Consider the following 22,091-nt stretch of genomic DNA (forward strand, 5'->3'; position numbering starts at 1 on the left):
AAACGTTATGAGCCTTTATCTTCATATTTATACTGTTGTATTACAGTAAAAGACAGTCATATATATTTTACACATATATATATATATATATATATATATATATATATATATATATATGTGTGTGTGTGTGTGTGTGTGTGTGTGTATAGAGCATGTGTTTGAGTTTGTGCGTGAATAAGTTTTTAAGTAGAAAATGAGTTTGTAAAGCAAGGCATTTGTCTATGCACATGACCCAGGTATCAAGCAGGAAGCCTGACTGTTTAACGAAACGCACATTATCTGCATCATTTACTCGGCTGGAGCAGAACATCGGGGCTAATTTAAAATCACCTCATACCAAAACGAAGGTCTACGTGACCTCCGAGATACTAACATTTACATCCTGAGCTGCCTGAAGGAAACGGGTATCTGGGTTTCCTGTTGAAGACTTGTGCAGATTACCCTCCTGTGTCAGGGCTGGTGGAGCCCAGAGTTATGCTGATGATAACTGTGCATTAGAAAGAGTCGGGCCAATTCTACGCAACTAAAAACAAAAAAAAAATATTATTATATATATATATATATATATATATATATCTATATATAGATATTATTATATATTAATAAAGATAAATATATATATAATACAAATAATTAGTATATATATATATAACATATATATATATATATATATATATATATATATATATATATATATTATATTATTATATATATATATAAACACAGAATTTACCTAGATACTGTTCTTACTTCATTTAGAGTAAACCGAAACTTCTGAATCTGAGAGTTTGATTCAGTTTTTAGAAAAAGCTGAGCTATAAAAAAAGAAAAAAGAGACCGTTCCATAACATTATCTCTGAATGACTGATTGCTCGTGTGGTTCAGAAGGGAATGTCTCTTGGTCGTTGCATGGTATTCGAAGAAGGAAAATACTCGTAGTGTGTTCAGCAGATCTTGAAGTCTTAATAGTATTTTAATTGAATATGTACACATGAAATGGCCCAAGCTTCTCCTCTTACTTCATTTATAGTACAACATAAACCTGTGAAGCTGAGCGTTTGATTCAGTTATTAAAAAAAGATGAGCTATAAAAAAAAGCATCCATACATCACAGACACAAATTTCCCCGTTCCAAATTTATTTTCGTTAAAGCTTCAGATTTTCAAACATTTTTATCCAACAAACCAATCAGAATAGAAAATTCTTAGAATACCATGCAACGACCTGTTAGACATTCCCTTCTGACCCACTCGGGCAAACAGACAAACATGTCTAGACCCAGATACGTATCAGATTACCACCGGATGTTTGCTATTTATCAGCATTTCCCCCAATCATATCACTGATTTCTCCACTGCACACAATCGACGCCGGTTTCCGGTCGATCCATTTAATTTCCGGCTCTTAACATACACCTTAATTAACGCCGGATAAATCACACCTTTCCCTTGGAAGGGACTACTATTGTGTTGTGGGGAATGTCTGGAGAATAAGGTGTCGCGTATATTTCCACGGATGCGATAGAAGGGAACCAGCTGTCAGGCTTCAGTGAAAGGAGGACACTTCATAAGAATATATAGGAAAGAAGTACAACGGAGAAGGAAAGAATTGGCAAAATTTCTTTGTGCGTTTTAGTTACTTATGGAACTTGTGTTCGTGGCTACTGAAGACAGGTTTTCCCACTTCGTAGACAATGGTTGGAATAGCATTAGAAGTTCCCCAGAATTGTTCTCTAGTAATATTGCAGTTTGTTTTATATAACTGTTGTCCGAATCTTTTCGTGATATATCGTAATTATTCGTGATATGAAACTATTTAGAAGGGAAGGAATATCCAGATGATTACTTATCTGTCTTTAGTTTTCTTGTAATGGAACTTTGAAGTTGCAGATGCTGATTTATAGGGTATTGGTCATTCCAGTAGCGATTGAAGGGGCGTGAGTGATTTATGGGAGCTATGATATTGCAAGCAATTACGTTGCATTATTTATGGTTAAAATAAATTGCTTGAATTGTCCATTGATTTACACATGGGGAAGAATATCTATTTATCTATCTATACAATATATATACTACATATATGCGTAGTGTCTGTTGACACTGTACACAAGGAGTGAGGCAGCAAAGCTCCGGTTCCAGATATGAGAAGGCCACGTATTGTTGCGAAGTTCTCTGCACCACTGGTTCTCGATCAGCAAAGTAAAACAGCATAAAATCCCACCGTCAGCGGCCTCCTCAGATCTGGAACGGGAGCTTTGCTGCCTCGTTCCTTGTGCACAGTGTCAACAGACACTATGCAGGTATTTATCAGGATTAATAGAGTACAGGGTTGGACCGTCCCCTTGTTACTGCGCATATTTGTGACGTCATTGGTAGGTGGCCTTAAAAGAAAACCAAGAAAACAAAGAAATGAAGGGTTAATATGGGAATTGTTTTGCCCACACCCATTCTCTGTCCTTTCACGACCTCGTGTGAGAGAGTTCGGGTTTTGAGATTAAAAGGACTGACCAGGTGAAGACGCCTTAATCCGGTGGAAGAGAGTTTCCTTGTTCTTCACCATGGCAGGGTCAAATACTGATTGATGACTTTTTTTTACCTGGACGTCAGTCAGATCAGCCGCGTGACATCATGTGGGAGATTGTCCCATTTTGTTCAAAAGCTGTCTAACCCTGTACTCTATTAATCGGTATTTATATGTATGGGCATTTATTTGTCTTTAACCTGACGAATGAATGTGCGATCTTCCACCACAGGCGCTCCTTGGGTCTCTTGACCCAAATCCGACGATCTCTACCCGTGACCCTCATTGGCCTCGATATGATCACAATGATCGTCGGTCAATGGGCATTGTGCCCTCTCCCTTGGAAGGGTTTCCTTTAGCTACTGTCGAAGCATGCGTAATGCCCAAAGATGCTCGTCATGCTTCAAAGGGCCTTTTTGCTTTGGGTCGTAATGGTGCTCGGCGAGAGCCCGGATCAACTTCCTTCTCCGTTTGATCATTTGGTTGTCTGTCCTGTATGTGCATCGTTTCTAGACCCTCACACACGCTGTATATATATATATATATATATATATATATATATATATATAGATATAATATATATATATATATATATACACATACATACAGTGTGTTTATGTGTTAAAACGTCAGTCTTTTTGCCCATGAAAAATACGCAGTATGCACAAGGAAACATATATTTGCACACATGTACAATATATATATATATATATATATATATATATATATATATCATATATATATATACATATATATATATGTGTGTGTGTGTGTGTGTGTGTGTGTGTTTGTTTGTTTGTTTGTTTATCTTCGTTCCTCGGTTCTTTCTGATTATTTCGTTGAAATAGGGAGGTTTTCAAAACTTTTTAAAGTTATTTTCTCTTGCTCTTAATGCCAAGATAAAAGTGGTCTATTTCCTGTCATTGATATTGTTTTCGTAAAAATGACATTTTCACATGTGAAACGTATTTTGATGAATGATAACATCAATATATAGTTACTTCGAAGTGCATTTATGCTTTTATGAGAGAGAGAGAGTCGCGTGTGCGCAACCAAGCAAAATGCAGTGTGTAGTCACCGAAAATTTCGAAGTCCCGAAACTCGCAGTAGCAGTAATAGAAAGTTGCGATAGGAGGTGCGTCACAGTGACGTCTCCCTTGCCGAATGTCACATCGCAGCTCGAAATGCGAGAGTGACGCAAGGGAAAGTTTTGAAAAAATTGCAACTCGACTTGCAAAGTTACGCACTGCAATACGCGTTCGTGTTGGCGATGTCACAGTCAGGTTAAGTGTAATGAAAGATTATGTACATGCACTTGCTGCTCTCTCTCTCTCTCTCTCTCTCTCTCTCTCTCTCGTGCCAAAACTTGTGCGGGTCAATTGCAGTATTTCTAAGCTCCTTCACGCGTGAAATTTAATCTGTATTAATTTTCATATATATTTTTTTTATAATCTGTTTACTTATGTTAATGACAACTGTTGTGTGAGGCTTCATTATGGTATGAATTTTTTTTTTACATCTTTTCAAAAAAGACGATCTCAAAATTGTATGTATATGTGAAACCTTTTGTCTGTTCTCATCTATAGTTGTGCACAAAAGCAATTTTCACGTATAATAAGTTTCATGTGCTTCACCCACACTCCGAGGCCTCCGAATTTAACTCTAGAGTAATTTTGGTCCATCTTTGCCATTAAAAACAGTCATTACTCGTTATACCTTCTCTTCTAAAGATAGTTCCATATTCAGAATTATAACGGTTATGTTGGTTGTTTAGTTTGTTTACGTACGCACTGATGCGTATATACTCTTAAACACTCTCCTTAGCTATGAAAGTACTATCGGCATTGAACTAGAATGTAGTACCTCTTGAGTTTTTTTAGTTTTTTTGCGTTTGAAGTCTGGTTGTACAGAAATTGTGGAAAGAATTATGGATGTCCAAAAGAATAAAGACATATCTTTTCATCTGCTGCATTCTAAGATTAGAAATTCCATTTCATCTTCAAAACAAGAAAAGGTTTTCAATAAGCCTTACTTACCCTTCGGGATATTCTTCCATCAGGAGTTCGTCGATGACAGTTGTTATTTCGTCGCCGGATTGAATAGACGAACCAGCCAGTCAGGAATACCCATCTCCGGAATGAAAGTTAAATACTTTAAACATTTAGAAGAACTGTATCCCGTTCCTCCTACGATAAATAAAAAATAAAAGAAAAATAACAAATAAACCTGGATATCAAAATGAGGTTTAGAAAAATATGATAGGAAAATAACTCTTTTCTATGATTCCCCAATATTCATTTCATTTAAATCGAGAGTGGTGTTATAGTAGTTGATTTTTATTTTGTATTTACTTATGTTTTTATAAGTATTTACTTACTTATTGTATCCAATAAGGGCTAAAATCAATCCAAAGCTAGTTATTTTTTAGAAATATATTTAACCAAAAACATGAAACCGTTAAATGTGTAGGAAGAGATGAAAGTGTACACTTCCCTCTTCAGTGTAAAAAATGGACACCATTTCATACCACTTGAAAGAAACAAAAAATAACATCGGGTGACACAAAAGAGACATGAGGGGGTGGGGGTGACTTGATAGGATGCCGAGGAGGAGGGAGGGCCTCTATCTCCCGTTGATGCTCCTGAGGGAACCACGAACTAATGTGTTTCTGGAAATCACACTGAGGTCGCAAATGTATTTCTGTTGTCTGACAGTGGGAACATTGCATAGGCGTCAGAAAAGCCTCTTTCTGCGATGACTGAGGACAGATGGAAATAAATGATTTACCTGTGCAGAAATGTGGAGAAATACTGTGGGAAAATAAATTTCACTGAGGGATACTGAAGGTAGGAAGTATATAAAACTGGCGATGAGACAGGTCATCAATGTCAAGATTACATTTCGACAGTGTCAAGGACCCAGAGTGGTCTAGAATAGAGCGGGAAATTGGAAAAGTTGCTTTTCCATCGAATCGCAAATCATGAGACGCTTACAAAATGCCACTAGCTTTTTTGTACACCCAGCTCTCCACACAAATAATCAGTAAGAAAATATAACAAATAACAGGAACGGCGTGATTCCCCTTGACATTCATCTCAATAGCGATTTTCAGTGATGAGAGCTGGTTGTTCCATAACTGCTTGACGATGTGCCGGCTGACATGAGAAGCAGTCTCTCGGGACTGGGTTAATGTCTCTTGGATCAATTTGCCAATTTAAGTGATAAATTGAATTGCCTGGTTGAACCGTAGTTCAATTTCATCGCGGCGAAGATCCCTATGAATGGCTGACCTCAGCCCCTGCAAGTTAGCCCCCGCTCCTATTAACTCCCCCCATCCCATCTCCCCACTCACAAACATAACGGGGTAATGGTGACGCGACGCGTCTCTCTCTCTCTCTCTCTCTCTCCCCCTTCCCCCTCGCGTCCCATCGTCAACTTCTTTACCTTCCTGGGGCATTACGATTTCGGTTCCACAAACTGTGTCACAGAACGGACCAACACCCATCCCGGCCCCCAAGCCCCACCGCGCCCACCAACCGAGTCGTGCCCCATTGCATGGCCTCGGCGCACTTTTAATTACTGACCTTTTCTACTCCCTCCCCACTTCGCTCCCTCCTTTGAGGCCGCCCTCTGAGGCATCTCCTCGGGTCTTTACTCACGCGTTCTTCATCTTTTCTTTTAAAAAGTTCTGCGGGTTCCTCTGAGCCCAACGCTCGTTTTGGGGCACAAGGCTAAGTATCATCGTATCTGCAGTAAGTGAATTAATCGGAAAGTCATGCCCTCGATCGAAGGGGAAGTGAAAATGAGAGGCGAGGGAGGAATTTATCCCGAATGAAGCGGCAAACGCACTTTGTAAAAGATGGATGTTTACAGTTTTTAAGGAAGCTAAGAATGCCATTATGCTTTCTTTCTCTCGTAACTTATTGTGTTTTTATGTTATGGTGGTTATTACTTCCCTGAGAATCTTTCAAAATCTCTTTCTGCTTGAACTGACTGTAACATTGTGAACATTTGCAGAATAATGTTCACCTTAACTTCATGTCATTAAAGCCGACTCCCAAATCTAGCTAGGCAGATTGCCAAATTGCCCGCCGGCAGATAATTCAGCCCATGTCCAGCCAACAATAGCAAATAAACAAGTTTATATCATGCCTGAGCGCGTGCGCGCGGTTAAATCCATTAGCAGTTGTGTTTATGTCTTCGGCGTTCATTTATTTTATGAGCACGTAAGCGAACCTACTTCTGGTAATTGGGCGATGAGGCGATTGCACGTTCCGAGGCGATCAGACAAAACGATCCACCATTCGAACGGCGCTCTATCAGAAAGGCTTCGGCGAACACCGGGTCCCACGATGTTAATGGAGGACAGAGGATGATGATTCAATAGTAATATAATTTAGTAATGATGAAAATGAACGCCGCTATAGCACTTGAATCCACCTAAATGCTGTCAGTATGGGTAGGCTTGGGTAAAATGTTGTTTGCACTGTTAATTAATAATAGCAATGATAGTTGTACTGCATATACCAGCATAGGATTATAGGCTTGCGTTAGATGTGGCTCAACGTAATGATCTCTCTTCCCTGCCCCAAATCCCCAAATCCCCCCCCCCCCCCCCCACCCACTCACTCACCCACCCACCCACTCACTAACCTCTCCCCTTTTTTGCAGCAACTTTTGAGTAACACCATGAGTTAAATTGGCCTATCTAGATAAGTCGGCTAACCTTTAAAGCTTGAGGAGGAATGCTGCATCTCATTGTCCTTACGAGATTAGAATGTATCCGAAAAAAAAAAACGGGTACTCCACTGTTTTGTCAAAATCTACCCGTGTGGAGTGATTGTTTGAACGGATGAAGGGCAATACAGCATTCCAGTATACGACTACTCACTTTAGTGGTAATTGGTTGAAATTCTTACGATCCTTTCACGTTTTTAGGTTTCTCTTTCTCGCAGAAATGTAGTGGGTAAGAAGATTCACAGTAATATTAATACGGAAATGTTTTTTAATACAACATGGCATCCTCTAATAGCATCAGTTACCTTGGCATCTTAATTCACCGAACAAACTTAGCAGAAACTTGAGTGACGGTCTATGGTAACTGCAAAAATGTTTGAGCCTTGAGGAAGTCCACGATGATGATCTGGCCTATTAATAGTCAAGGCAATTCTTCTGTAAATCGCAATGTAATTGAGGACACTGAGCTTTCACATTTGAATTATCTCTTGACTGTTCGAGAGTTGTTCCTCTTGAGCCAAGCATTAACCAATGTACAGTATTTGTGTTGTAGGTATATAACAGATGCCGTCAAGTTAGAGTAACAGTTAATATTCGTTGCTACTACTATACCAATTTTAACTGCAACAATGTCGAAATTTTGATGACCCCAAGTCTGTTCAGTGGCTTGAAAGATAATGGCGTTCTATTTAGGCAGTTTTTCATTATCGCTTAGAATGGCCCAGCTGGCCTCGATAGCCAGTGTTCAACCTTAAACGCATTGTATGCATGCATCCATGCTAATTCAAAGCTGTTTTACATTTTTCATTCTTTAAGGCCTTTGTCTTCCAAACCTCGAAGCAGACCGAAAAATCTACTATTAATTTAACTGAAACGACGACTACTACAGTTTATATAAAAAAGAAAAGAAGAAGAAAAAAAAAAAAACAGCATGATCATTGTGGTGTCACTGGATTCATTTTTAACAGTGTAAGAGTTTAGTGATTTTGTTGAGATCTTGTCACTTAACGGTAATTTAACAAAGTTAGTGTTTATGAAGTTTAAATTTTGATTGTGATTTTGCTCTGATTTTTCTAGTAAAGTTCGACTATTAAGATTTGTTTTAGAATGAAATGTTTTGGTAATGAATTCAAGAAACTGTCGTTACCATTATCAGTTCATTTTTATTATAATACAAATAAAGCTCTCCGATCCCATGGGAGCGGATGACAACACTGATTACCATTCGATTTTACAGGTGAACTAGGACATGCTAGCTTTGAATATATGCACCTCAGCTCATGATAATCCAAACTAAAAATTATGGAATTTTATCAAGTGAAATGTACTATTACGACATCTCAAAAAGTCTTTACAACTACTTTCTCATTTCGGATGAATAGAAAAGGTGTCGATGAAGTACTTAAACCAAACCCTTTTTTTTCTTATTAAGTAGTTATAAAAGTCATATTCAATTATTTCTCTAGGTATTTGTTAATGTAGGGCATAATTGAGAACCCAACGGTGCGCCACACTTTTTTAATAGACTGTCATCAAGAGGGAGAACTAGTTAAACGCAAATTTCGATTAGTTCGATGTGCTCCCCTGGAAGATGTCCCGACACAATACCGTAGAGACATTCGTAAAAAGAGTATATAGTTTTTCAAGTTACAATATTTCCCATGTTGTTTCTTAGGCTCGCAAATGTGTGCTAATGGTGCATTTAAATCGAAACCAATCCTAGGCAGGTAGCCCAGAGTCTTCTGCTATCCTTATGTCGGTGCATTTTAACTCTCTTAAGATCTTTTAACAGAAATTGCATGTCATACATAGATAGTTTTTAGCATGATATAAATGTGCATATATATATATGCATATATATACTATATATATATATATATATATATATATATATATATATATATATAATATTGTACATACATATTTGCGTTAAAGTTTTATGTTTTATTACAAAACTGGTTGCTCAGATAGATAGAGCAACGAACTGAACTACTTTTCTTACAGTTTTCATATTACTCTAGTTGTTGAAAATATTATAAAAATATATGTGAATAGCCAATGTCAACTGTAAATGAATATTTAAATTGATGATGAATTTAAAGACTTACCTATCCTGGTTTATCTTTAAACTGAAGGCGGTGGATATTTCTGAAAGGGAATTGTATAGATATACCGGGACAGCCAGCGATTCCCATTCACTACCTTCAAAATCATAAGAGTGAAGAAAGTGTGAAGGAGCTTTCTTAGATGATCGTGCACTAGATTTCCAGCTGATCGGTCTGTTAAGTCGCATGAGGGAGCTTTACAAAAAGCAGCGATGTTCGTGTTGTGCAGCCAGCTTTGTGAACATTTAGCGTTCCACAAAAACTGGTAAGGGCGGCATTTTTCCTGATATTTTATGTAGGGCTGATTTTTTATACATAATAGCAAAATCTTAGCAAGTTTTTTTTTTTTTATTGTCCTGTTGAATATCTTCTGAATCACAGATACAGAGGGAAAATTTTGCAGAATTCCATAAATTAGAACGATTTTATAACTTCATTGCCTTTGATTTGTATTTATTCCCGTCTAATAATAACAATAATAATAATATTAGTAATAATAATATTAATAATAATACTAATAATAATAATAATAATAATAATAATAATTAAAGGCTATTCTTGACAATCGTCTGGCTACTTATCAAATCATGTTTTAAAAACTATATTGTCTTAATTCCCTCTTACTCTGAAGATGCATTATAAATAAACTGATATCACTCCTAACTACTGGTTAACTTGAGTACGAAACACTGATTGTACATTGTCAGTTAGATGAGGACTGTTCCCTTTGACGGAGGTATGCCCTCTACTTGGACCGCTTCTTTGCCTGTTTCTTCCTCCATTCTTTTTCAAGCGGCAACCTGCTGTGCTTGCTTGCACGCGAGTGAGATCCTAGACTCGCATTATCAGGAAATCGGCTTTGCAGAATCCGGATTCGTCGGTTCCTCGCTCTACCAAAGTTTCGTCTGCCGGGACGGGCTTTCATTTGGCCTCGGTTGATAAGGCTGTAATCAGGGGGAATCATAATGAGAATCGATTTGTGCTTTGCGAAGCGTCTTCCCATTCTTTTCTTGGGCTGGTTCGCTCATGTGGCGATCCGGAGAAAGAGGGAGGCAAATTTCCTGGAGCTGCTGAGAATGGAAAGGGCCCCTACTGGCACAGATGCTACTAATTCTAACAAACAACGGTCATTATCTGCAGCTCATAGAAGAAATTCAGTCCTTTGAATTGACTCGTCATTGTGGTAACCGGGAGAAAGAAATAATCCAGTTTCGATACTTGTTAATGGTCTTCGTTTCTTCGAGCTCCTAAGAATAACAACACGCTATACAGGCATAGAGCTCAGAGCCTGCTTCATTTAGCAACAATACAGAGCAATCTTTAGCTAAGCAAGAAGTCGTGCAGCGCAAGACGGTATGTCGACAGTTTAAGGAATTTCCTACATTTTTTCTTTTTGTCCCGTAACTTTCTCTAACCCAAACTTGACTGAAACTATTAAAGGAAGTGAGGAAGGTAGTAGAACTAATTGATATAGTTTCACATGTTATATATGAATGAATGTAAACATATAGAGTAAAGTCAAGTAATATAATGTTGTAAGATGTAGAAGTATAGATAGCGTTAGGCATGAAACCATTGAATTTATAATATATAAATAACTGAAAAATGAGGTGACTATCCCCGTGCTTTGCTTGTGATCCGACCTTGATTGATTTGTTAATTCTACTGGCGTCGCAACGACGAGGTTATTGACGCCTGATCCGACCTTACTATATATATTATATATATATATATATATATATTATATATATTATATATATATATGTGTGTTGTGTGTGTGTGTGTGTGTGTGTGTGTGTGTATTTATATACAAATAAAGGTAATGCCACGGAGAAAAAATGGAAAACGAGAGCTTCCGAGATCTTTAGTTCTTAAAGACCCTGTACTTGCAGTAAAGGGTCGTTAAGACCGAAAGATCTCGGTAGTTCTCGTTTTTCATTTTTCCTCCGTGGCATTACCTTTATTTATATATTACAGAAACACACACACACACACACACACATATATATATATATATGTAGTTATATATATATATATATATATATATATATATATATATATATATATTTGTATATCAACCGATAAAGACAGTAATTACTACGAGTAAGCATTAAAAAGTGGATGGAATATATTAAACCTCGACCTAGACAAAACTAAATGTGGTTGAAGATTCTGATCTTAATGGGGAAATGCAACATAAATACCTGACCGCAATAGATTAATTGTTTTCTATTTCCGTTATTTAAATTGAATATAATTTTCTTTCGTTGTGGTGTCCATGACCTTTGCAGTCTTGACGCCAGGTATATATGTCATTCAGGCATTGATTCATTCGTTTATTCGTTGATGAAATAAATAGTTGCGTAAGCGCAAGAAAGACTCATTCCCTTTGAATTCGTAATATTAGACAAAGTCTTCTTACAGCCGACCTTCAGAATTTTTGTGAGGTGATGTTATTCTCCGGGAATTTCTCTTTCGGAATGAATTCTGCCAGGTAGAGCCACTCTCATGTCAGTTACTGAAAGCGTGAAATTTCCTTTTGTTTTAATGGCACCGTGGAATTCTGTGATGAATGGGGCGTCAGCTTAATTAACTGCTCTCAAACGTGGTGTGGGTGTAACTCTCTTGGTCTACTGGCTTCTTAAAAATAGTCCTCGTGTTAAGGCGAATGAAGAAAAACGTCCTACGGAGTGGTGCTAACTTCGTAGTATCGTGTAAACACATATACGAATTTGTCCTCATGGATTTTCACGTATGAGAGCAGAGCAAGTAGAATGCTTTGGTGACAAGAATTCTGGGAAATGGCTGTCAAGAGAATGTTCAGTTAACACTTATATTCTTTCATTTCTTCGGTGAAATGATACTGAGGTTCATGGGGGATATATAAATCATTAGTGACACTAAATAACAAAACGGTGAAATGATGGTTATAGGCTTTATGGATTTCTGTGGACCAAATGATTATAGACTGAAAATGAACGCTAACAGGTGTTACGGGTAGAGTTATACCTATACCGATCTTGGTAAGTGTTTGTGGATTGAGGTATAACTGTACGCTGGTTACAAAGACACACATACTAATGAATATGTGTTTGTTTGTTTTTTCATCCAGTTCATAGTCTGATGGAGAGTGATAGATATATTTGTTGAATAGGTTATATGAGAGAGAGAGAGAGAGAGAGAGAGAGAGAGAGAGAGAGAGAGCAAGCATATAGTATCGAAGGTTATTTTGCTGTATGAAGAGAAACTAAATGTATCCAGCTGCTAAAAATATTTATATGCACCAGGTATTCAGAGATCTTTCGCTTTTAACGAAACGCGGTATCTTGACAACAGGCATTCATATATACATTCGTACATACAAAAGCACATAATTACATAAAAAACATATATAACACACACACACACACACACACACACACACACACACACACACACACACACATATATATATATATATATATATATATATATATATATATATATATATATATATATATATATATATATGTATATGTATATCTTTACCCACAAATATCTTTATTTTATCTAAGGCACTATACCTCGGGAATAGCTAACACACAAGGGGAATTGTAAGTGCTTCGTCATCAGTGGGATTCGAACCGCTGTATGTGTTAGAAACGATAGTGTAAAGCATTGGTTCCCAAACTATCTTACCTGATGCCCCCTTTTTGCTTCCAGTAGACCCGCATGCCCCCACTCCCTCTTTTGTTCATGTGGAATGATTATTGCATTTATTTCTTAGCATTGTTCAGGAAAACAGATTTCTGTTTGTATTAGATTTTAATAATGAAAGCCGCTCAAACAAATAATAGTACATTCCAGAGACATTTTTCTAATAGAAAACGGGTTGGAGTGACTGCTCTAATTATACTTTGCATGTAATGGCAGATATTTGTTCTTTGATTGATTTTATTATTCTAATTAAACAAATATTTTTGAGCAGATGACTTCACGCCCCTTTGTATCCTCCTCACGCCCACCTAGGGGGGCGAGCCCCCTAGTTTGGGAACCACTGGTGTAAAGCGACTTTTGACCACTGAGGTTAGTGCTTCATGCCACTGATCAGTTTTAATTTCCCTTGAGTTTAAGACATTTCCGGGGTATAGTGAATTGGATATTGAACTGTTTTTGTGGCCTAATATTTGTGAATATAAACACACACACACACACATACACACACACACACACACACACACACACACACATATATATATATATATATATATATATATATATATATATATATATATATGTATATATTTATATATCATATACATATATATAATCATCATCATCATCATCAGCCGTTTGTAGCCACTGCAGGACAAAGGCCTCAGATATGTCCTTCCAATCCCGTCTGTTTATGGTCTTTCTATGCCATTCTGTACCAGCAAATTTTCTTAGCTCGTCAATCCATCGTCTTCTCTTCCTTCTGTCTCGTTTGCAATCTCTAGGGACACATTCTGTTATTCTTTTCGTCCATCTATTATCTGACATTCTCATTATATGTCCTGCCCACGCCCATTTCTTTTTCTTACTTGTTATTAGAATATCCTGTACTTTAGTTTGCTCTCGTATCCATGTTGCTCTTTTACTATCTCTCAGTGTTATTCTCATCATTATTTTTTCCATGGGTCTTTGAGTTGTAACTAGCTTATAGTCTAAGGCTTTAGTAAGACTCCAAGTGTCTGATGCATAAGTTAATACTGGTAGGACTATCTGATTAAATACTTCTCTTTTTGGAGAAAGTGGCATTTTACTTTTCATAATGTCATTTTCTTTACCAAAAGCTCTCCATCCCATGCTTATTCTTCTTTTAATTTCGGCGTCATGCCCTGTAGGAACACTTACTGTCTGTCGTAAATACGTATTTTCATTAACAATCTCTAGAGGTTCGTCCATAACCCTTATTTATTGTCTCTGCATTTTCATTGAACATTATCTTAGTTTTACTCATATTCATTTTCAGTCCTACAGTTCTGCTTTCTCTATTCAAATCTTCTATCATCTTTTGTAATTCCTCCCCTGATTCACTGAGTAGAACCATGTCATCTGCAAATCTTAAGTTATTAAGGTATTCCCCATTAATATTAATTCCTACATTTTCCCAATCTAAATTCTTAAAAAACTCTTAAAGGCACGCTGTGAATAATTTAGGAAATTTCTCACTGTCTTTATGTAGCTTTAGGATTGCTGGACTTCCGTATAGATATCTTCAAGTGTTCTTCTATTCCTTGCTTTTGAAGGGCTTTTATTACTGCTGAAGTTTTGATAGAATCAAAAGCTTTCTCATAGTCTACAAATGCCATACATAGTGGTTTGTCATACTCTGTTGATTTTTCCTTTAGCTGGTTAATTACATGGATGGATATGGTCAATTGTTGAATACCCGCTTCTAAAACCTGCCTGCTCTCTTGGTTGATTAAAGTCTAGCTGTCCATCTATTGGGCCTAATATGATTTTTGTAAATATTTTATCTATTACTGAGAGTAAACTTATTGGGCAGTAATTTTTCAGGTCTTTTGTCTCCCTTTTTGTGAATTGATATAATGATAAAGTTTTTCCAAGCTGTAGGTATAGAGCATTCTTTCAAACATTTTGTGTAAAGTTCAGCGAGTTTTACTATTGTGAAATCTCCTCCTTCTATTATTAAATCCATTGTTAGGCCATCTTCTCCTACTGCTTTGTTTCTTTTCGTGCCTTTTAATGCTTTCTTTACTTCTCCTACTGTTATTTTTGGTACCTGCTCAGGTGTTTCATTATTTCTATGGTCAATAATATTATTAATATTATATATATATTATATTTTATAGATCTATATATATTTTAAATAAAATTAAAAAATTTTATATTATTTTTTTACATATAGATATATATTTATATTATATATAGTAATATAATATATATATATTATATATATCTATATATATATATATATTATATAATATAGATATATATATATATATATATATATATATATATATATATATATATATAATATATATATATATAGTATATATATATATATTCCTTTACGTGTGTATGTGATCAAGACAGTGCGTTTGGTTAAAAGCGAAGAGATCTCTGAACACTTGAAGCAGGTCAATATTTCCAGCAGCTGAATTCAACAATTAGTTGGTCTTAATTCCGTAAAATAACCTACGATACTTAACCTTCGATACTTTATGCTCTCTCTCTCTCTCTCTCTCTCTCTCTCTCTCTCTCTCTCTCTCTCTCTCTCTCTCTCTCTCTCTCGCTCGCTCCAGGTGACACCTTGAATGACGAGAATTCATATCTAAGCCATTTACAGGAACTGGGTTGAACTTGACTGGAAATTAGTTTAACATTTCTTTATTATTGATACGGTTTCATGTTTTTATTACTTCATATTTCATGGTATAACATTGTCATCTTTGCTTGTGTTTTATATCTATGATTAATGTATTTGGTTCAGTGATTAAAAATAAATGGTCTGTTTGTATTTAGATTATTTATTTCCTTCTTTCGTATAGTTGTCTTCTTGAAAGCTACAAATAAAGAATTAAGTAGTTGAAGGTAATTATGAAGAGAGGTAGAAATATAAAAATGATAATTCTGTTTTTCTAGCAACAGATTTGAAGGCAATTTTCCTTATTTCTGATATAATCACTAATGGCGTTTTTTTCGCATATCACTTAACTCTTATGCTGTCGTCGTCATTATTTATACTATACATAGATGGCTTGAAATTTTGCTGTTGTGATTTTACGAGTTTCCTGTTGTTCTTTAGAGCGACGCTTCACTGCGTATGTTTGTATAGTTTCCGGAAAAGTGCAGGAAATAGACTATATTATGTGAATACGTATAAGCGTACGGAGTTCTTCCGTCGATATTTGCTTTTGATAATACCACGGAAATTTAAATGAAATAAATGTTATGTTCACATGTCATTTTATTTGGTATTCTGCTTTTGTAGCATTTGATTTTATTGACTTTTATCTTACCAAAGATATTCTACATTTTGGTTTGTTTGGTTGCTTTGTTGACACGTTTGATCTTGATATTTTCCTTGAGTGAATTGCTGATTGAGTTATAGCTTTGAGTTTTATCAGTTCGATGATAACTCGGAAATCATTCCTGAAAGACAATAAGAGAGGAATATAGGAATAATCATACTATATCTAGAAATTTTAGACAAACCTCGTAATACCAATTTATTAGGCTGTTTGAAGATCGTTTGTCGATGGACGCCGACGAAGTGACGCCATTCAAGCTTGAGAAATTGAAAAGAAAAACACATGAACTAAGCAGTGGACGGCAATATTTCATAGCCACCGGTAAATTGCTCGATCTCAGCTTGTGTTAGCAGCAGACTGAGCGGGGCATGTCCATGTTGGCTGTTGAACTAAGCAAGCGCTGAGATTGCGTCGTGGTCAGCCAGGTCGATCGACCTCGATTGCCCGAAGCTGTCACCGTTTGCTTCATTTCGTTAAAAGGAGAATTTACTCTTCTTCTGTTTTTAAGAAATCTTTTCCTTTCCCCCAAGAGTAAAATGGATGTCTTATTCGTGGAACTGAAAAGGGTCTCATATTGTTGGGGGGACGTTAAAAAGCAGGTAAAATGAGCGTGATTTCTTGGTAACAATGCGGTAAAAACGGGGTCTGGACACTACACACATCATGTCAATGTTTGCACTGATGAGAGTTGTAACGTAAAGTCCCATTAGAGGTAAGGCTGCCCAGGTAACCACCAATGACCTCTTACTCAAGAGAGAAGCGACGATTTGATTGGCTTCCCGGTTCGCATCGGTTCAGGTACGTGAATGATCTCATGTGACCTACGGCGGATTATTCAAATGTAACTGGAATACTCGAGAGATATTCGCTGAAGACGACTTTAAAGTTATCAATAATTGCTAAATCGATTTGTTATCGATAATCGTGACTTCATTTTAAGCACGACATATATTTACTTAAATATTGTAGAGAGCGAAACCTTTTGAAAACCGGCGAAAGGCAGCGGTTCTGGAATCTGCTGGTCTGAGGTTACCAAATAGTACTAAAAGAGATGAGATGAACTTCTTCCAGAATTCAAGACTCCTGAGAGTGCCTTATTTTCGAAATATAATTACCAGCGAACTTGACAAGATCTTTCCCAGAGAGAGATGGAGAGAGAGAGAGAGAGAGAAAGAGAGAGAGAGAGCAGGAAGGACGTTAGCAAAGGTAGTTGTAGTATAAAGGTGTGTAAGCGTACGCGTGTGAGTGTGAGTGTGTGTCTGTGTGTGTGTGTATGTAGGTGTGGCTCGGTGTAGTAGTAGGGGGGTTCAGCCGAGCGCTGTGCAGTAGAAGTTCTGGAGACTTTGTGCTGCGAGCACAGGTGCCATTCTTGTGTGGCTTTATGAGACTCGTGCCTTGCTGCCGCTGCCTTTGGCCGTGGCTGGAGACCTTTATCGCCTGGATATAACGGAGGAGGGACTCTATTTCGGTCTTGCTCGCCAAGTGTTGATCGGTCATTACCGGCTCGACATTCTTCCAAAAGAGATTTACAGTGATATAAGCGACCTTTTTTTGTGAGTTGTGTTTTCGGTTTTGAAGACGACGGCATTCAGATCGCCCGGGTGTGGGAAGCAGCCGAGATGTTAGGATGTGTTGCTGTTGCAGGCGCTGCGGGGTAGTCGTTCGGCCCTGGGTCTCCTGCCGCGACCTGACAGCCATGCTTAGTTGACCTGCCTTCCCTTGCTTGCCCTCCCCTCAGATATTTCTTTGCCCCATTACGTAGCAATTGCTCCCCATTTTTTAACGTTGTCGTCATCCTCTTTCTCTCTCATTTAGTACCCACTCGTCATTTCCTACTGCAGTGACCTTCCCCTCATGTGCAAAGTGTTGTCAAGTGTTTTGTAAGTGTCACAAGTGTTTCTTTCTGGGGTTCCTTCATCACAGTACCTGTAGATAAGCGGAGAGCCCTTAGGGGGTTGGCGTGTGCCATCGTCACACATCCTGGGGTCTATGGCCTGAGATCCACGTGTGAGGGTCGGTCGGTGTATGAGTGCGTGAGCTTGAAGCCAAAACATGTTTGGCAGCTTAGTTCAAAAGTTGCAGTCGCTGAGCCCCCTGGCCAGCCCAACCACCTCGCCCTCCACCAGCCCCAAACTGAGGAAGAGACTCGGTTTCGGGAGATCCCGAAAGAGGAAAGATGCTGGCTACTCCCGAGAGGACCTCCGGGAGGTGCAGAGCGAACCCGAGCTGGAGTACGACGGCCCCAGCAGGGACCGTCGAAAGACCAGCGCCCCTGCTCACACCACAGCCCTCGCCCCTACGGCTCCTGTCCCTATACTGGGCAGAGGGCACGCTCATGATTATCCTGCAGGAGGTAGTGTCGGCGGCCGTGGGCGGCCTGTCGTGGATGAACCCTATCCAATGCACCCTGACCTGGAAAATATCTATGATGTACCCGCCAGGTTGAGGAGGAAGGTCGACACGCCCACTCCTGCAGCCAGGAGAGTGGAAGGATCTCGCACTGTGGGAAGGATGGAGGGTCTTCGACAGGTAGGGCAATTCGAAGTTTTCATTCTTGGAAACGAAATAAATGTCTCCGTTTTTATTTTTTATTTACTTTTTTATTTTTTTTTATTTTTTTTTTATTTTATTTTTTTTTGTAGCAGCATGGCGGTTGTCACTGCTACTAAAAGTGTTGGTGGAGCCATTTGTCTTCTTACTGTTTTTAAATGTTTCCCCGGGCAAAAACCTAGAGAAATTTAGTAGTGATAAATATAATTTTGATGCAAAGTCGGTTTTCACTGTAACAATCTTAGTTATAGGGCAAAATAGTATGCCGAAGTTAAATATTGATAAATGTTACGTGTATTGTCAGTTACATGTTTATACACAAACACACACACACACACACACACACACACACACATATATATATATATATATATATATATATATATATATATATATATATATATATATATATATATATATATATAACCGTTGTAAATGTGTTATAGACGACTGTTGCAAGCATGATATACACATTACATGTAAGTATGTAAGTATAGTCTTGAATTTTATTTATTTTTCTTGCTCATATTTTCATTGAACTTCCTGGATATAATTTTAGTACTTGAGGAAGTGAATATTGATGCAGCTTCGTAATCTGGGCCAGGGATTGATAGTCAGGCTTCTTTAGATAGCACTCGTCATGACAGAAAATTTTAAGACATGAAATTTTGTATCGAATTTGATTTCCTTTGACATCATTTCGTCGCCGTTATAATAGCAATTATTTTTTTTTCTAAATATTGTTATCGTTTTGCAATGGCCAGATTTATTTCATATTTTTTAAATGTCATTCCTTATGGTGACAATAATAATACTTATAGTACTTATAATGATACTGATAATCAAAATATTTGACGTTCCTGTAACACTAATCTTGACAGAATTGGTAACAGCGACACCAAAATTGGTGTTCATTTGATAAGTTAGCAGTGAGTGAGGTTCTGTATTTATTGATCGAATAATTAGATGAGATCATTTCGAATTTGAATTTCATTTCAGATCCAAATGTCTTCTAAAGTATTAGGATTAATCTTTTTTTCTGTTCTCTGGCTCATATTCTAAGGAGTCACGTCGTCCCGCGTACCCAGTTGGTCAGCCGCTTTCCAGGAGGTCTGGCTAGGACGCCACTACCGGAACGATTTTTGGTCAAGAGCGTCACGAGATTTGCGAATTTTGGCAACAGGTCATACCAAATATAAAATATTTCAAATTTAACGCTTCGTCCGAACTGAAGCGAGAATTCACTATGAAAAGAGGGTTAGATTTTTAATTTTTGGTTTTTAGGCAGTGGATATGTTTAATAATGTTACAGTAAGTTCTTACAAATAATTTCTTACAACAAGATCATTCTTGCATCTTTTATTTCATCTTTATTGTTTTTTTTTTATTCTTAAGTTGTTAAACGAGAATTTGGCGGAAACCCGCCACGTTAACGATCTTAGAACCTTCTCGTGTTCATTTTTGCGTGTTACGTTAATCCGTCTTTTTGTCCTTGGTAATCATCTTCCCTTGCAATGGGTAAGAGAGGAAAAGGCTGTTGATATTTATATAACTTCGGAATCAAGTATGGATTCTTATGAAACGCTATATCGCACTTGCCATATTAGGACATATTATGTAACTATTGAGTTTCAGACTTCATTATAACCCCCTGGCTTTTGCACCAGGCGTCTACAGTTGGTTGCAAGTGTTTGCAACATTTTCCTATCAGGCCTCAAATTGTCTATTGGAAGCTAGCCTAACGTTTTGAATTTCAGATAGAGGTGTTCATTTTGTACTCACCCTCCTTGTTTTTATTATTATTATTATTATTATTATTATATTTATTATTATTTATTATATTATTATTATATTATTATTATTATTATTATATTTATTATTATTATTATTATTATTATTATTATTATTATTATTAATTATTATTATTATTATTATTATTATTATCCACCATGAATATGTACACATTTCTTTGATTGCTACTTTGCTGGGAAATGTTATACTTAAACTATTATTTCAACAACCATGTAGAACACATCCGGTACTACAGTACTTCCCTTAAACGTAGCATTTAAGCCAAACTTTTCCATAAGATTTTGTCGATGATGACTGTTTCTAGCCATCCTTTTCTAGTCATTCTGTTTTTAGTGCAGAGTCTGGTTGGGAACAATTCTCGGACATATGAGCAGGCACATTAAGAATTATATTTAATCTCAGTAGTTGAAGCATGTATCCCCCACATTGTGTATGAACATTTGTTTTTGCGTCTTTTGTTGCTAAGTTGGTATATAGACAAGAAGCCTATTATTACATAAGTAGTTTATGCAGTTCTTCCATTTTCCATTTGAAGAAGTCTGAATCACACAGATGAAACTCTACTGCTAATAGTTGAAAATTTGTTAAAATTCCTTTCAGAAGACATTACAGCTTTTTGAGAAAATAAAACTCTTCAGGGGTGATTTTAAAGGCTCGAATCTTATTGAAAGCTACCAACATCAATTAAAGGAAAGGTTACAGTAGAAGTAGGTTTTTTTTCTTCAGCGATTTTTGTTTTTTACTGAAAACCAGTTTCAGTAAAGTCTGACCTCGCATACGCGGGCTGCTGCTGCTGCTGCTGCTTCTTTGGAAGAATGAGAATATTGTCAGTATAAAATCCTTCTTGTATTTCCATCAGAATTATCAGCTCCCAGGTTTTCATTATTAACACTGATCTCATTATAGTGACAGAATTATATTTATTACGGTTTTTTCGAAGATACAAATGAATTCGGAGAGGCGTCTGTTCAGAAAACCCGTTTTACATAACCACCTCTCTCTCTCTCTCTCTCTCTCTCTCTCTCTCTCTCTCTCTCTCTCTCTCTCTCTCTCTCTCTAGCTTATTGGAGCTTTATTAATTAGTATCGGTGGGGGCATGGTTTGTTTTTATGTGCTTTTAACTGTTTGCTAAATGAGGTTATGTTGTTCATTCTTTTACTGTGGGATGCAAATTACTTAAGTGTCTGTGCAAGACTATTTTAGTAATAGATATTTCTTTTTATATTGCAATTGTTTTTCATTGTTTTCAAAAAAAATTCTTATTCCTATTATTAATATTCTTAACAGTATTGTGCTTATTGTTGTTATTGTTTACGTTATTGATATTGTCCATGTTGTGTAATCTTTC

General features: G+C 37.0%; 1 protein-coding gene across 3 annotated transcripts in view; it reads left to right on the forward strand.

Annotated features, from left to right (window-relative positions):
- The window catches only part of LOC135222617 (uncharacterized), a 775,758-nt gene that overhangs the window by 286,066 nt on the left and 467,601 nt on the right, over positions 1–22,091 (forward strand). The window contains exon 1 of one of the 3 annotated variants that reach the window (XM_064260719.1): positions 17,722–18,910. The exons of the other annotated variants lie outside the window; for them this stretch is intronic. Coding sequence (XP_064116789.1) covers positions 18,434–18,910 — 477 coding nt within the window. The 5' untranslated portion in view covers positions 17,722–18,433. Of the gene's footprint in view, positions 1–17,721; positions 18,911–22,091 lie in introns of those variants that run through there. 3 annotated transcript variants of the gene reach the window in all.

Source organism: Macrobrachium nipponense, chromosome 8 (assembly GCF_015104395.2).
Source record: "Macrobrachium nipponense isolate FS-2020 chromosome 8, ASM1510439v2, whole genome shotgun sequence".
NCBI classification, from domain to species: Eukaryota; Metazoa; Arthropoda; class Malacostraca; order Decapoda; family Palaemonidae; genus Macrobrachium; species Macrobrachium nipponense.